This window comes from Daldinia childiae (assembly GCF_008694065.1).
Source record: "Daldinia childiae strain JS-1345 chromosome Unknown Scaffold13, whole genome shotgun sequence".
NCBI classification, from domain to species: domain Eukaryota; kingdom Fungi; phylum Ascomycota; class Sordariomycetes; order Xylariales; family Hypoxylaceae; genus Daldinia; species Daldinia childiae.
This window is the reverse complement of record NW_022984654.1, coordinates 1103349-1120316: the sequence shown is the minus strand read 5'-3', so window position 1 is coordinate 1120316 and position 16968 is coordinate 1103349. Positions and strand designations below refer to the sequence as shown.

Sequence of the window (16968 nt, the reverse complement as noted above, 5' to 3'; positions counted from 1 at the left end):
CGAGATAGACAAGTAATAAGACATGTCTAGAAATCAATGGCTCCTAAAGAATGTCCTAGACGAAACTACGTGTAGAAATAGACCATGAAAAATATCCGCAAGGGAACTGATTTTTAAGTCAAAACCGAGGAAAATACAAGAACTATACAGGGATATAGGATAAGTGAGATTCTGATAAGCTTTTAATAAAAAATTACTCATCTTGCCAAAGATCAAGACTCTTTACCTACCTCTCTTATGATAGATAATAGAAAATATGAGCTCTAATGCTATGAGATATGTTACTAAGAATGCTAGAAAATTTAGGTATCTAGCCTAGTCTAGCATACTCTGGATTTTTAGCACACGTATGATCTTGCTATCCGTTGCGATATGTAGCTCTATCAAATACCAGGTACACCGCCACGATCAGCCTAACGAAAGCTGGGATCTTCTTCAAAAACATGCGGTCTTGAAGTGGTTCCTACATAGCATACCCACACTCGATCACTACAAATGTGGAAAATTCATAGCCGACCTGATATGTAATATACGCCGCAAGGAGTGAGAGTTTCATACACTTTTTGATTCATCAACCACAAGGCTGAGTGAGTAGATGAAATCCTCCTGAGGGTAGTCCTTTAGCTTCTAATATAATTATAATATAAGCGTGGCATTTAGCAGCGGATCCGTGTTATAATCTGCGGTTAGTAGACGTCTAAGTGATATACCTCAATACAAAGCCGACTTACTCAGACTTGCAGTGTATTGTTGCTTTGTCGGTGGCCGGTAATGGTGGCGGAGTCGCGATTCTTTAATGTAAGGGCTCGCACTTGGACAATGCCCACAATGAAAAAAAAAAGGTCCCATGAAGGTATCTATACTACAAAGTATAAGATACAAAGTATAAGATCGAGCTTGACGTCATGCCCAAACAGGTAGAGTTCTAGAAATGTTCGGTACATAGCCTCAACGGGGTTCTGGGGGTGGGGAGGGGGGTTTGCTTGGTCACTTGACGATATTCGTGCATCCTGAATTTTAGAAGGTCAATCGATTTGATGGTAGTTGGAGTATACCTATGTTCAAAATGCCTCCTACGTAAAAGGGACCTGGAAACATATTACCGGATAGAGAAACCCTTTCGTCTTTTGATCTATCTAGTGTGTACTTGGTATTTGTTCATATGTAATAACTATATACCTAGTAGGCGCCACGGATGACAAGATTGAATTGGATTGAGGCAGTGCTGGGTCACGCTCACTAACATGCATTCCCCAGACGTGTACCTGATATACATACACACAATACATACAGGTATGTTAGGTGGATAATACTACGCTAGGCGGACAGGCGGACTGGGCGTTTGCGATACGTTTCTCGTTTCTCGTTTCTCGTGGGACGAGTGTTGAAATAGGTTAAGGAATTAGAATTTTGAAATGTATTGATGCTTTAGGTAGTTAAAGTAGGAGGTATTTAATTAAGTGGTTAGATACATACTTTTGAATTTACCATGAAAACGAAATATCACGGACAGTTATGCTAAAAGTTAACAAATTCCAAATCTTGTCTTAAGTATCTTGACACTAATCCAAATTAGGTACTTATACGGAATACGGAATACGGAACACGGAACACGGCAGGCTCATTGATTGCTGTACTATGTACCTAATGTACCTGATGTAGGATCAGCTCGCCAAGAAACTACCTAACATAGCTTCGCCTCAGAGTCGATCTTACGATATTAGGTTGATGGTTTCAATAAACATAGTTTCGATTTGACCTTAGCAGAGACATTTCCTCAACTTTGACAGTTTGATTTTGGCTTTGTTGAATATATATAAGTTGGAGGTGTTTGCACATTTAAGGACACACTTAAGGACTTAAAGGATCAAAACCCACCTTATCTACTTTCATCTACTTTCATCTACTTTCCCCAGCTTTCCCGCACGGACAAAACCTACCATTTAAACTCTACGGATTACCATCACAAACAACCCGGGACGCAGCTTCATCAGCTCTCAGATAAAAAAGAAATGTACGTCGCACATAGCATTTCCCAAGGTGACATCATGCCTCTCTTCCTCTTCTCCCTTCTCCCTTCCACCATCAACCTTCCATCATCCCCCATCCCCCATCCCCAACATATGATTAAATGAATGGGACGACTACTTAGGTATATGTAACATTTAAAGAAAGAGGTAACTACATCTTAAAACCACATCTGACATTTCATTTCACACCACCTGATCTCTTCTCCAAGTCTTCCAACTTTTTCACTTTTTCACTTTTTCATCAAAAACACACGACCCTTTTTACCTAAACATTTCACGGTTTAACTGGATCTAATCTCTTCAATAGACAAGTTGAAGCACGAAAGAACTACAACTACAACATGGCCGACTCTAGGAATAAGGGTGTCGAGCGGACCAATGGATCTAGCTCAAGCCAAGCTGGCTTCCAACCACAGGTCAACATGACAGTCGAGCGCCCCAGACAGGAGGACCTACAACAGAGTTATGCATCCATCGTCGGTACTGATGCTAACCCTAAGGGCTGGTATGGATCGATGAGTATGATTTCACCTTAGCTTAAATGATATCGGCCCTGACTTTTCTTCTAGTTAATGCTATCGGCTCTTGCGTGGGTTCTCTCGGGGCTATTCCTTGCATCATTTGCTGCCCTAATCCCTATAAGCAAGTCAGTCAAGGCAACGTGGGACTTGTCACCAAGTTCGGGAAATTCTATAAAGCTGTCGATCCTGGTCTTGTAAAGATCAATCCTCTCAGCGAGAAACTGATCCAGGTTGATGTCAAGATCCAAATCGTTGGTAGGTCAAGCTTCCTCCCTTTTCTTCCCCCTTTCTCCCCCCTTGGCTATTTCTAATTATGATTACGAAAAATATAGAGGTACCCAAGCAAGTTTGCATGACCAAAGACAACGTCAATGTCGAATTGACATCGGTCATCTACTACCACGTCACTTCGCCGCACAAGGCTGCATTCGGAATCACCAACCTACGACAGGCCCTTGTCGAGCGGACACAGACAACCCTGCGACACGTCGTCGGTGCACGCGTCCTACAAGATATTATCGAGCGCCGCGAGGAGATCGCGACGAGCATCAGCGAAATAGTTGAGGACCTGGCAAGAAGCTGGGGATGTGAAATTTCCGCCATCCTCATTAAAGATATTTACTTTTCTACTGATCTTCAGAATGTAAGTGTAAAATCATTGATAATATTTTCCATTACCATTTCCTGATATAGACTTGGACGAAATCCCACCAAGGGATATTGCTAATATGATATCAGTCCTTATCTATGGCAGCGCAGAGCAAGCGTATTGGAGAGAGCAAGATTATAGCGGCGAAAGCTGAGGTAGAATCGGCCCGGCTTATGCGTCAAGCAGCAGATATCTTGTCGTCCGCGCCGGCGATGCAAATCAGATACCTAGAGGCAATGCAGGCTATGGCAAAAACAGCGAACTCAAAGGTCATTTTCCTCCCGGCCGCGAACCAGACAATGCCAAATATCAACAATGCCATGGCTCAGGCAGCCAAACAATATGAAATCGGCGAGTCGAGTGGCACTCAGGATGACGACGGTTTCTCGCAGGCGGTCAACGCTCACATCATTGAGAATATCTAATCAAGATTTTTTTCCCCTCCCGATTTCGAGTTTATGTCGAAATGTTGTATTCTGTATTTTAACTTCCTAGTTTTACGATCGACAATGACGCTTTAATGATGGGGATTGCTTGTTATTGGTTGGACATACCCCACGAAAGAGCCTTGCTGGTTGCAGACCAGGCGAAGGACATATATACCCTAAAATGATATACCATGTGAGAAGATGGTTGATGTGGCTGAATGGAACTGGTTGGGCTTATGAAAGGCGGTTACCGAGACCCATTATGGATACTCATCGTTCGCTTGAGATATCCGGTTATTATTGCACTTCTATTTATGTAGTTTTTCTTCCGTGCAGAAGGTTGTGTTCCTTGGACTTTATAAGAATCAATATTAGTTTGTATCGATTCCCTTTCTTGCCTGTACCTGGTGTAGTCTATAGTGGTTATTTATACATATGTACTAGATACTTCATTTGCGATTTACAGGTAACTATCGTGTAATCATACTTCGACTTTGATAATCAATCCATTTTATATTTCAGGGGGGTATCTACGTCTACTTTCATATTTAGTCAAAGCCCTCAAATTCATCATTATCACCATTCCCAGTACCAACGGCGCCTCCTTGTGCCGTAGTACCACCACTCTCAGCAGCCAACTTCTCCTTATTCCGTCTCCGCACCTCCTTAAGCAAACGCTCGAGATCCATCTCCTTTGTTTTTTCCTCCTCGGTAAGCGTCTGTCGCCGCTCCGCCTCGCGTTTGCGTCTTTTCTTATCGCGACGCTCAACCCGTTCATCTTCCTTCTCGTGTTTTCCGCTCCAGGCCTCGGTATTGCGCTTGCGCCGCTCTTTCTGCCCCTCAGCCGACTTCTTTAAGTTACCTTCGGCCGCTTCCTCAGCCATCTTTTGTAATATCTCTAGGCGCTGCTTCTCGCGATCCTTTTTAGCATATGCATAGGCGTTCCAGTCCATTTTTACCCCCAGAAATTTGTCTCCTTCGAATTTCCGTAGTTCTGGCATTTTTGGCAGTCGCAACAGCCCCCATGCGTGTCCTAGGTCTGTCCAGTCCAGGTCTGCGATGCGGAAGATAGAACTTGCAGTATGTTTGCTGTAACTACGAAGCCAGCTAACAAATGCCTTCTGCGCCTTATCATGCAGTGCGCGATCGCGTTTTACTGTTTCGCGAATCCGTGAGGTAGTCGTGTCGACATCAGCATCGTGTACTGAGATTAATGGATAGGCAAGTGGCATAATAGGCGTCTTCCGCACTTCCAAGAATGGTACGTAGTCCAACTCTGCCGGCTGTAGGAGGATGACACTGAGACCTCGGCGCCCCGCACGGCCAGCACGACCGCACCGATGTAGAAATGATTTCGGGTCCGAGGGCGGGTCGATCTGTACGACGAGGTCGACCTGCGGGAAGTCGAGGCCTCGAGCAGCTACATCAGTGGTGAGGAGGACCGAAGGCTGTGCGGCATTGAGAAACTTGGCGAAATTCTTCTCGCGCACCTTAGCTTCATATTTTCCGTGAAGAGAAACCAAATCGAAGCCGTCGGGAAGTAGAGTAGGGAGAAGGTGCGTAAAGTAATCGACGGCAGCGCATGTAGAAAGAAATACTATACTTTTCTGTGGTCGGGGGTCTAGTTTCTCTAGGAGCTGGACGAGACTTGGTAATTTATGGCTGGCGGGTGTAGTTAGGTAGCTCATCTGAAGACTCGCAGGTGTTCGTCGTTCTTCAATAATTCCACCCGTTTTTAAACTCTTCACTTTAACTGCAACCTTGACAGGATTTCGTAGACCAACTCTGATTATTTCACCTACAGCCTCACTAACACTAGCGCTGAAGAGACCTGTCCTCCTTTGTTTCGGTAGTCGCGAGAGGATCTTCTGTAAATCTGCCTTAAACCCCAGATCAAGAAGTCTGTCCGCCTCGTCTAGGATTAGAAGTTCGAAGGATGACTGCGGGCAGTGCACGTGAGGGGAAGAGAGAAGTTCTACTAGTCGACCGGGAGTTGATATTATGACGTTTGGTGACGCGCGAAGGAAAAAGCTAAGATCTTGAGCGGGAGTCGTAGTGCTGCCGCCGGAGAGGAGTTGAGGGATGATAACAGGCGAACTTGTATCTAAACGCTTTTCCTCGCCAGTGAGATGAGGTAGGAGTTCGGAAGATTGAGGATGGAAGGCGACGAGCGATGTTAGAGTACCATGAATCTGACCTGCAAGCTCTTTGGTGGGTGCAACAATAATAGCTGCTACATGATGTCGTTTCGTAGGTTCGTCCTGTCGCAAGATCCTATGAACAAGAGGGAGGAGGAATGAAAGAGTTTTTCCGCTACCGGTAACTGCCTATTAATTATAAGTAAACCTATATTGCTAGTAGTAGTAGTAGTAGTAGAAGAAGAAGAAGAAGTCTTTTATATTTACCTCTACAACTACATCTTTATTTCCTCCTCCAAAAAGAGGCCATACACTGGCCTGAACGGGAGTTGCCCGGGCAAAGCCCATGCTTGAAACGGCATCCAGTATCCATTCCGCCAAGGGAGGTGTCAAGGCATCCCAGGCTCGGGGGTCCTTTTTCGTCGTCTTTACTTCAAGCGCCATCATTCAATGGGTGAATGTGGGCACATGTAGTATATTTTTGACGAGAACTTTATTGATGTTAATTAAGAAATTTTTGAAGTTGAATTGAGAATTATATTATCTTATCCAAGATCTTAGTCTTATCTTATCTAGGTACCTAAGCACCAAACCCACCTATCAATCATTTACAATGTCTTATCGCTTAGATCGGACCGTTATATGCAAATGTTAGATATGACGTCGCGTTAGAAACAAAAATTGGATAAGAGCCGTCATTAATCGGCATATTGCTCGTTTCTTCCATTTCAATTTCCAATACTCCATTCTTCCTCTGATCTGTGTTTTCTCTTGCACCATATACATCGCGGACATCCACCGCTTAGATATGCCGCAATCACACAGCTCCTTGAGGTACGTAGATATTGTAGGATGATAGTTTATTTATTCAATCTAGTTATGAGCCAAACCTGTTGATCAAATGATGAGTTTATATTCTAAGCGGCAATTGGATGGTTAACTTAGTTTAGGTAGATAACTAACAGAACAACATATCAGGAGCTAAATCTCTGCTGCAGTACCTTGATTTAGTTGTAATTGACCATTAATACTTAACACTAATAGTAATGATGCCCTCAAGAAACGACATATGATCTCCCAGAAGCGTACGCAGCACTTTACGCCCTCGTTAATCATAACGTCGGTATCCTCGCCTCTATGCACGTATGGCTATTTTCTAATGTTAACGGGCCTTATATACACCTGCTAATATGAATGATATTGAGATAGCTGTGGGGGCATAATTGCCTACATATTATACAAGTAGTAAATATAATTACATCACTACCATCTGTGCAAAATAGGATATTAAGAAGTTCAAGTACGTATCCAGATAGGATCAGGGCCTGTTATTATTTTCAAGCTTTTCTTGGGTGACTAAGATGATTTTCCGTACTTTCCGTCTAGGGACCGGACTAAAGCGACGGAAGACGTCGGGTACGGAGCCGTACTTGCTTATAAATACCTGTTATATACCCCGTTATACTTCCCATAGTAGCTGCTGACCTAAGAGCCGCTTCAATAGATAGAAGTTATGATGGGGAAAGTGGTGGGACTTCTAAAGGAACAGAAACACATTTCTAGAATGCTTCATATGCCATAGATATATTATAAGCTACAGAATGGTTTTTAGGATATCTTTTAATGTAATGTAGTGTACCTGTATTATAGATACCCTTATCAAAACTTGGAAATTCTACCTGGTAGGCTATCAGGACGTACAGTGTTCTGGCCAACTTTCGACTGTACGTTCGGTCCTTTGACTGCTCTGTTTATGTTGATTTTAAGCATTTGTAAGCAGCACCCCAAGCATCAAACCATATGGCCGGCCAAAATACCAGAAAAGGCTTAGGGATTAGAAACAGGCCAGCTTGGAAATCGATGTAGAGGACAAGAACTTCATGGCATGTGGGATGGTAAAGTACCAGAAGTGTCGTAAATATACAAGAGCGTACGCCGTACATACTGTACCTAACAATACGCAGACTCTCTATCGACCGTCGAGCAGTCTTCACAATAACACAACCATCTATTCACTTACATGGGAGGTGAGTCAAGATATTATAGCTATTTCCGCATAATTACCATATGATGATACCACCGAATCTCCTGAGGCAGCTAAGTGACATTCAGGTAGTGATAATACAGCACCTATTATATGATGGTCCAGCAACGAGTTTAAACTCAGGGCTCAGGGGCGTAACGAAACAGGTGATATATCTTGCGACGGAAGAAAATTCACATCGAATACTTGAGACAATGTTATAATTCAGCTTGCCCCCAGTTTCTTTAGTAGACTCCGTTATGTATGCGTACGAGCTATTCATATTTTCTCGTGGAATGTAAGGAAGAGACCGGAAGTTCGACGATTTATATTAAGTCATGTCCGTATTTTCTACGGATATGTTTTCTCTAGGTGCCGGTTTAGGGTTCCCGATCAGCTTCGTCCTGCAAGTAATCGTTAAATGATTGCGTGCGAACGTTAAATATTCTAACGAAATCGTGGTTTGATTAGAAGTACGTTGTTTCAAAGTGCTGCAAACGTAGAGCGGGAAAAGTATTCAAATTCAAATAGGATGAATGCCTGATGATTTTCTCATTTCCCCGATCGCATGATCAAAGCGATGAATAATAGCTAGACTGACTACCACAGAGATAGAGCTTCGTTAATCATATGTTTATCGCACGCAAAGAGTATCCTCTATTATTTAGTATTGCAAATAGATATACGATCAAAAATAATCGAAATCAAGAAGATAGAAATTAGCCAGCAATTATATGTGCGAATGGATAGGGTATGTCGTCAGGCCCTTCTCTGATCCAGTACCCAGATTCGACTTCCTCTTTGTTTTCGGACTCTCGCAAAGGTGCGAGTGGCCGCCAGACACGATCAGACATATGCCCAGGCCCAGATACAAACTTATATCCTTGCCTAATACCGTACTCTCTCTGAGGCCAGAATATGCTAGCGGGTACCGCAATGCTGCATTCCTGCAACTGCGGACCAAGATTCCTTACCATTTCATCCATAACTTCTAGAACACTGGTCTCCAACTCCCCTATACAATTATCAGGACTAATTGCTGGTAGCTTCCAAGAACCACCGAGACAAATATAGAGCTTTTTCAACCCAGAAAAAGAATTTGGAACCGCACGTACTAAAGCGGTAAAATGATCCCAACCCGACGCCTTGTCTGTGTGTAAGTTGAGTTGCCACATCATCTCTACTGAATCAATCATGGCCCGGTGTTCAGCTCTAATTAAACCAGGGAAGGCATGAATCATATTGCCATTAGAGATATGAAAATTGTTGGTAGAGTAGAGGATTTCAATACCCTCTGTATATCTAAACCCGAAAGAAAATGTAAGCTACCTTGCTAGGTTTGATACAAAATCTGATTATGAGTGCTGAATAGCGTGCGAAGAGGAAAGACTTACGCCTGCCTACAAGTCAGAAGCCATCCCATAACGCCTATAAAGCATTTATACGGGGATTCTCCGCGCCATCCACGACAGGATGCGGCGGTACCGCCAAGGCAGATATCAGTATGTGGCTCTGAGCTACTGCCCATCCCACGTACGCGAAATTCAGTATCGCGGTGGCATACGCAGCTGAACCACCTCCAGGCCTTAGGACGTGTGGTATCTCGCTTAGGGCGGCGGGCCTGTCCGGGATCGATACCACAGTGATTACGTTGCCTTTGCGCTTCCTCGTCGGATAAATATATCATAGGATGGTCGAAACAAAGATCCAGATGCACAGTACGATTCCCAAAAGCCTCGATGAGAATCATCCGGCGCACCTCAGCTGGTATGCGCTGAAAAAAAGAGCTGATAGCTGTAGATGCCATGATACATTCGTAAGAAGGAGACGGCGTCAGCATAAAGGCCCGCTTGCTTGGGAGAACTGGTATTATAGTCGGGTCTTCTAATGGATTTTGCTTTTTCCTGTAATGTGGAGTTCCTTTACTCCGTCGGAACCACCCATTTGGTTTGTTGACCACCATTATTGTTCTTTATGCAAGTCGCTTTGTGTTACCTTGAGAATCAAAATCCGAAAAAACTTGAAATGGCGCGACAATATGTCATTTTCCTTTTATTGCATAGCAACGTTAAACTAACCCCATTGCTTTATATTAATATATACCGTAGTAGCGTTAAGATATTAGTTATAGGTTGTTGTTATGTCAATCGGAATCTCCCCTTAAATCATTGCCGCTTACAAAATAATACGTAGATAAGGTACGACTGTGGCACGTAATTTGAAGGATTAAGTATTACATATCACTTAAGGTCTTCGAACATCAATGTACCTATTATATAATCCAAGTTAAATGGACGAATCTTTTCTCATTACACAGGTCATCACATAACACCTAGTTAAAGGTTGGCAAGTATAAGTATGAAGCACTTACTAATGAGTTAAATGTTCATTTCATATATAATTTAAAATCCCTAAAGCAGTTACGCAAATTAGCATTTCAACTTTTATGACCAGTCTTTAAAACTAAGCTCGTAGAGAATAATATAATCCTATAAATACTTACGTTACACAAAGAAGCGAGTATAGAGTTGAATAGAAAAAAAAGAATAACCTTAGCAAATATTTACGTTTATTTTTCATCCACACCACTTTCAAGAAGGTTCAGTGCTGGTATTGCAAGATTTTCACGAGTATTACAACCGGAGCTTCTCCCATTATTAGCACCAAAGCTTTAGAAAGGTCTATAACAAACAGCAGTCCCAGCTACTTGAAAGAATTTTCTGTTCGATATTTACCTCAACTGAATAATGTTACATGAAATCTCAAAAGCTTTGGCCAATTAAAGTCAATTATCCTCAATTTTGGATGGATACAAACTACTATGAAGCTATTATACCCTTGCAAAACCCCTTTTTAATGAAATTCCTAGCGTTAAGTCCTTAAATATCAGCTTAACGCTTTAATGATTTACCAAGGCTACCAAGCCGCACTGATGGATCCGGTAACCCGAAACCCCTATTGAGAGCTTCTTGAGTCCTCATCAACGCTTATTGTCACATGTTGATCACACAGGAGCGATTCAGGGGTTCGAGAGGCTTCAGGGGCGCTGACAGTCAATCTAGACCTTGTGTTGGTGGGCGACCAATTCAAGCAACCTATAAAGTCACCAGTAGTAACATCGGTCCAGTTCTTGACTTTATCTGGATTAATGCAACCTTTTTTTTTTTCTTTTTTCCCCTTGCTCTTCTTGGTAGTAACGCTGATGACAGATAGAAGTCGTGTCTGAGGATTATTGTTTACCCGAAAAAATTGTTGAAGCTTTCATTTAGAATTATGGGGTAGTGAATGTTCCAATCATCTCTATAGATATTATTATAACCATTGAATACTTGTTGGGGATTGCGTACTCAGAATTGTTTGAGCTCCAAGTCCAGTTTGAACAACTTTTTGGCATTTCCAAATGCAAACATATCCAATTCCTCCTTCGAGAGCGAACTCTCTTCTGCCAGCTTCTGAAGATACTTCCACCCTTCAATACTCTTGCTGAATGGTGTGTCGATACTATATAAGATTCGGTCTTTCTTTGTTATCTTCAGGACCATTTCAAGAGTTCTGACGCTGAATATACCACTCGAAGTCACCCATATATTCCTGTCCCAGACGTCACGGAATGGTTCCAACCCACTCTTTTCGTAGAACCGAATCGAATCCACCCTGTCGATCATTATGGGGAGTAACTCGCCCATATGCCCGATGATAATCTTCAACCGGGGGAAGCGGGCGAATAGACCCGCAGAGTAGAGTTTGAGAACGTGGATCCCGACGTCTTGGTGCCAACCCCATCCGCCCGTTGCCAATCCTTGTGCAATAACAGGGGAGTAGTTGCCGTTATACAGCCCTTTCTGCACAAATTCTGGGGGTATTGCTGGGTGAATATAGATGGGCACATTGAGCCGTTCAGCTGTCTCAAAAACAGGCCAGAATCTCTCGTGGTCATAGTGAGTCATGTCCCCTAGGTGGCTATCAATCATAGCACCGAAAAATCCTAACTCATTCACTGTTCGTTCCAGCTCTGCAGCTGCAGCTCGAGGGTGCGCCATAGGAAGGGCAGCGAAGCCACCCAAGCGACTGGGGTTCTTCTTGATAGCCTCGGCCATCTCGTCATTTGCCTTCCGAGTGCCCTCTGGGTTGTAGTTGCTCAAACCGGTAACGTGAGAAAGTATTTGGTATGATATATGGCCCTCGTCCATATCTGCTAAGCGACCAGTAGAATGGTCTTCAAGGGCCTCTTTTGTCTGTGGGAATACCTTCCATATGTCGTCATAGAATACACTTTCAGTTCCAAGAGATGGAAAAGCAGTGTGCTCTTCGAGCGTGATTGCGAACGACGGAGAAGACATTATCTGAGTTTTGCGACTACTCTAGGGAAGACCTGGAAAGTTGTAGTTGTGATAATAATAGATAGATGTGAGGAGCTACGAACCTATATACTCACACCTTCATGTCACGCGCAGTATTTATAACCTTCCAAGGTAGGACTCGCGTTTTTAGTCGTCATTTCATATCCACGTTTAGGTAAACCTGTCTATTTGGAGATTATGCAATGACGGGACGGAGATATGACAAGGTCGGAAACACGAGGGGCCGACTTACCCAGTTTGCGCTTCCTTTTTCCACATGATCATCACGGTTTGTATGCCCATTAACGAACACACCACACCTGAGACCAGCCGATTCCCTCCCCTATTGGCGAGATACAGTCTGGGTCCAACATCGTTGTAACTTGAAGCTGTGGAAATCCTTATCCCCGAATCCCTTACCCTTACCCCAAACCCGATCCAACATACTTATATCAAGGTAAAGCGACCATGATTCCTAATCACGGACGGAAATCCGTGTTTCAAATACCGCTAATTATAAGCTAAATACCGAGACGGTGGGTTTATTCAACCGAGATTTCTAATATAATATCCAAACTCTAAGCAGTTATGATTGGCCTATAACTGTGTTGAAGTATATACCTCTATTAGTTGGGTAGAATAGAAGACCCCTAATAAACTGAGTTTGACTATGTAAATAGTGTTAGGATCCTAGATAATACATCTATAATAAATGATACTTTCGGTATGTACAAGCGTAGGGTTCTATAGCTAGCTTAGAGTTCCTCCCGGAATGAAGTTGTTTCCATACTTCTTAGTCCACCTAGTGACACATTCTCAATAATATCACTTGGTCAAGCTAAAAATACAGTTAAATGCAAGATCCTAACATGATATTAGCATGGTCGAGGCCTCATTACGAGTGCTAGAGTTTCAGTCCAGATGATAATTGCTAAATCTTCAGACTAGAATATCCGAGATATGGAGCCTAAAGCAGTATCAGTTAGGGAGTTGGGTATCAAATAGGATGATGATTTTCGTCTGATAATTGACTTACCTTTCTACAATGTCACTCAAACGGCGCAGATGTATCAGTAAGGTTATGAAGAAATTAGCACCTTTGATTTATAGACGGAGAATATGGTGGGTACCTCCTTAACTGAAATCAAAATTTGCCCCTTTTCTAAATTCTTCTTGTTTAAAAGGTTCTCACTTTAACTTGAATTGTCAAAATAATATTGGTTGATAGTAACCACTTCGCCTATAAATATCAATATATATCTACCTACCTATAATTAAAGGATTTAAAAACATGGAACTAGAGTTGGAAAACGAAGTTGAGTTGGGAAGAAATTCAATACGTTCGGTGGCCTGCATGACTTTCGTACTCTTACAGCACTGATGATGTATGCAAATGTCGGCAGCCTTGTATACAGTTAGACTAGCAATGCAAAGTGGTAACACTTGACGCGCGTATCGACCTAGACAGTTTGATCTAGCATAAGACATTTCTCCAGATTATCTTAGGAGATCTTAAATCTACGGGTATGTGAAGTAATTGGTTAGCTAGAGTTTAACCCAAGGCCTTGGTACTTGCTTGTAGATACCGATGAGGCTGAGACGAGTGTGAGAGTTATGACAGAACTGATATCTCCCATCATACTAATTATATTTATAGATTTTTTGAGGTATGAACTTATTTGTGTATCTATATCGGCAAGAGATGCATGATTAGAGAAAATGACATTATTAATAAAAATGATAATAAGGGCTTGGTTTGCAAATTAATACTTAAAATTATAGAGGCTATATACCTCATAAGTCTGGAGAGTCGAAGAGTTGGAAAAGGAGACTAGATGTACCTAAGTACTTCCTAACCTAACATTGAAGCTAGGTATCGGCCGAGAAAGTACCTAAACCATGTGAGATAAAGGAAAGGAAAGCACGAGCCACGTGGGGGTTTTTAAAAGACAACTGAGGGACAAAACGCCAAGATTTTTTGTATGACGGCTTTTCGTTTTCTTCGGCCGTGAAAAATTGAAACCCGGTCAATTTTTAAAATACATCACGCGAGCCTATCATTTATACCTGCATTTCTAACTTGGGTACTTATATTCATACATTTGTACATTCAAACATCTAACTATCAGTTTTAAACTGTTACGGTCATCGGTCATCGGTCATCGATCATCGGTCATCGTTGTTCCATGTGTGCGACGTCTACCCAAGTTCGGTTTACAAGGCTAGAGCCACTACTCGAATCGAAGCAACGAGAAAATTCACAATGCGGCGGAGCACAGCTCTGTTGCATCAAGACATTTCAATCTGGATTCGGTAGCCCTTCTTACTTCCTTTATCACCACCACCCCATATTCTATTACCCGTGAATCTAGAAGGGATAAACAACTACATTCCTTCTTTTGGCCTTTACGATTCTACGACTTGCGACAGATATTTACTGGTGTCATCTCCTCCCCACCTCTTCCTAATTTTCCATATAATATGTCTTTTCGCGGTAAACCTATCATCCCTGCAACACCTCGTGTTATATCACCAAGTCCTACACCATCCGAAATTCAAGATACTTCTCAAGATTCCTACCTCGGTCCAGTTACGCGCTCGGCTGCTAGGCGCCGACAGGCAGGTAGTGCTGCGCTACAACAGCAACCCCTCCACGAAGATGTCGACGAAGATTCAGATCCGGAGCTCCGGAGGGCCCGGACAAGATCTCGAAGCCCCATAAAATCTCGCAAAGTGGGTAGTCTCACATCTACGAAGACTCCTCGCGCTACCAGGTCGAAACAGAAACAGAAACAGAAGGAAGAAGATGATAAAAAAGAGGTAGAGGTAGAGGTAGACGTACAGGTAGAGGACGTCAAATTTAAACAAGAGCTTAAGAGAGAAGTCAAGGAGGAAACTTCTAATGGTCACCTAGCACTACCAACACCCACCATATCCGGATGGGATTGGCGAGACTTTAGTCGAAGTCCAAGTCCTCTAGGCCTTATTCCGATACATCGGCAGTTCAAGATATTTATTCATAAGCATGAGGTACCAAGAAAGGCGTTGCACGTATCTATCGGGTTTCTCGTCTACTGGCTCTACGTCAGTGGCACGCAGACCTCAGCAGTCACACCCTTCTTGATGGGAGCTCTGGTCCCTATTGCGGCTACGGATTATCTACGTCATAAAAATGCTTCTTTGAACCGTTTCTACGTTAGGTGCCTTGGCGCCTTGATGCGCGAAACTGAATATTCTGGCTGGAACGGCGTCGTCTTTTATTTGCTCGGTGCATGGACTGTTCTTCACTTCTTTCCTAAAGATGTCGCCGTGGTAGCTGTTATGCTCTTAAGTTGGTGCGATGCTGCTGCCAGTACTTTTGGCCGGCTTTACGGAAGATACACCCCGAGAATCCGACGTGGCAAGTCCTTGGCCGGGTCTTCAGCTGCATTCTTGGTTGGAGTGGCTACGGCTGGCTGGTTCTGGGGTTGGCTTGCGCCGAGAACAGGCCCCTTTCCCGGCGACGAACATAATCCTTTTATGTTCAAGGGCATATTACAACTCCCTACATTTATCTCGAACGCGCTCAGTCTTCCCAACTCCCAGAGCGTTGTTGGTGGTCCAGTTGCTGTTGTGTTGTTGAGCTTGTGGTCGGGTCTGACTGCAGCAGGTAGTGAAGTGGTAGACCTTTTTGGTTTGGACGATAATCTTACAATTCCCGTGCTCAGCGGCATCGGGATCTGGGGTTTCCTCAAGGTTTTTGGGTAAACGAAAAGTCGATAAGACAGTGAAGCTCTTTCACAAGACCTAGGGCGCGTAATGGATTCGGCGTTAGAGAAAGGGGAGGGAAATCGGCGGTTACAGGTTTGTGGTTAGCTTGGGTAGATGATTTACGACTAGATATTACGGGGAGTAGGTATGGGAAGACTTACTCACTTCTTCACTTCACATTGCTTTAACACTTCTCTGACTCGCCTATATAATATTTTCGTACGGGAACACTGAAACCTGGAAAAACGCACGATGCCTGATATATATAGTTGTAAAGTTTTCCAGATGCGAGTTTCCAATTATAACAAAACAAGGACAAGAGAGTTTAACATCGGCGCAAGTGGTAGCTATTACGGCTGAAGGCACAAACGTATCCTGCAAGTTTGCCGCGGGCGTTGGCTAGATCTGTAGTGGCCGGGTTACGGGATGTTGTGCATGTCTTGGGTTTGGTATAAAAAATGACAATGGAGAAGAGTGACGCAGGCTCTATTTACCTCCGACTTACACCGCATGAACCTCCGACGAACTGATGCTCAAGGTGTCAAAAGGTTATGATTAATTTTCATGGTCTTAATAATCTATCATATATGAGATACATGGATTAGGGCTCTTTGTATTGTATGAGTTTGACTGGCTCATTTCAACAAAAGGGGGGGGCATCAAGTACGAATGAAACTCATAGTAATGAATCCGCCACTTTAAGACGCAATCGTCCTCCAAAGTTACCGTCAAGGCATACTCGGTTCTATATTTTACCCTATGAGAGGATGCCCCATCATCATTGGCGTGCAAGTCTTGCTTGACTGAATGCTAGTCTAGTTAGGGTACATTCGCGGGTCAAACAATCAATAGTTATATCCACACAATCTGTGCCGCCCCTCCACATGTGTCTTCCTTCTGTCTTGTTCCACAAACATCACTGCTCATGGATTTCGATGATACCTTCTCATATGTACTCCGATCGGTCCGTTGGTAACTCGGATTCATGTAGGCCTTGGGTCCGCGATGAGTTGTCTCATGGGTGAGGTAGTATCTTATCCCCGACCCTGCATCTTTAGAACTTGTGATACGCCATTGCGCCTCACATCT

The 16968-nt window shown here is 43.2% G+C and overlaps 4 protein-coding genes across 4 annotated transcripts; 2 read left to right on the top strand and 2 right to left on the bottom strand.

Moving 5' to 3' along the window:
• Positions 1 to 2371: 2371 nt before the first annotated feature.
• On the top strand, positions 2372 to 3625 carry GL218_08700 (uncharacterized protein; the record flags this gene model as incomplete). The annotated part of the gene is made up of 4 exons (XM_033585507.1): positions 2372 to 2549; positions 2600 to 2806; positions 2884 to 3194; positions 3290 to 3625. 4 exons carry the CDS (start codon positions 2372 to 2374, stop codon positions 3623 to 3625), a joined length of 1032 nt encoding a protein of 343 aa, XP_033440451.1.
• Positions 3626 to 4176: 551 nt separating this feature from the next.
• Positions 4177 to 6210, bottom strand: GL218_08699 (ATP-dependent rRNA helicase SPB4; the record flags this gene model as incomplete). Its single annotated transcript, XM_033585506.1, has 2 exons — positions 4177 to 5955; positions 6034 to 6210. The coding sequence occupies 2 exons, from the start codon at positions 6208 to 6210 to the stop codon at positions 4177 to 4179; spliced, it is 1956 nt and encodes a 651-aa protein (XP_033440340.1).
• A 4926-nt stretch (positions 6211 to 11136) lies between these two features.
• GL218_08698 (2,3-dihydroxybenzoate decarboxylase) lies at positions 11137 to 12129 on the bottom strand (the record flags this gene model as incomplete). Its single annotated transcript, XM_033585505.1, has 1 exon — positions 11137 to 12129. The coding sequence occupies one exon, from the start codon at positions 12127 to 12129 to the stop codon at positions 11137 to 11139; it is 993 nt and encodes a 330-aa protein (XP_033440341.1).
• A 2481-nt stretch (positions 12130 to 14610) lies between these two features.
• GL218_08697 (CTP-dependent diacylglycerol kinase 1) lies at positions 14611 to 15876 on the top strand (the record flags this gene model as incomplete). Its single annotated transcript, XM_033585504.1, has 1 exon — positions 14611 to 15876. The coding sequence occupies one exon, from the start codon at positions 14611 to 14613 to the stop codon at positions 15874 to 15876; it is 1266 nt and encodes a 421-aa protein (XP_033440338.1).
• Positions 15877 to 16968: the final 1092 nt, after the last annotated feature.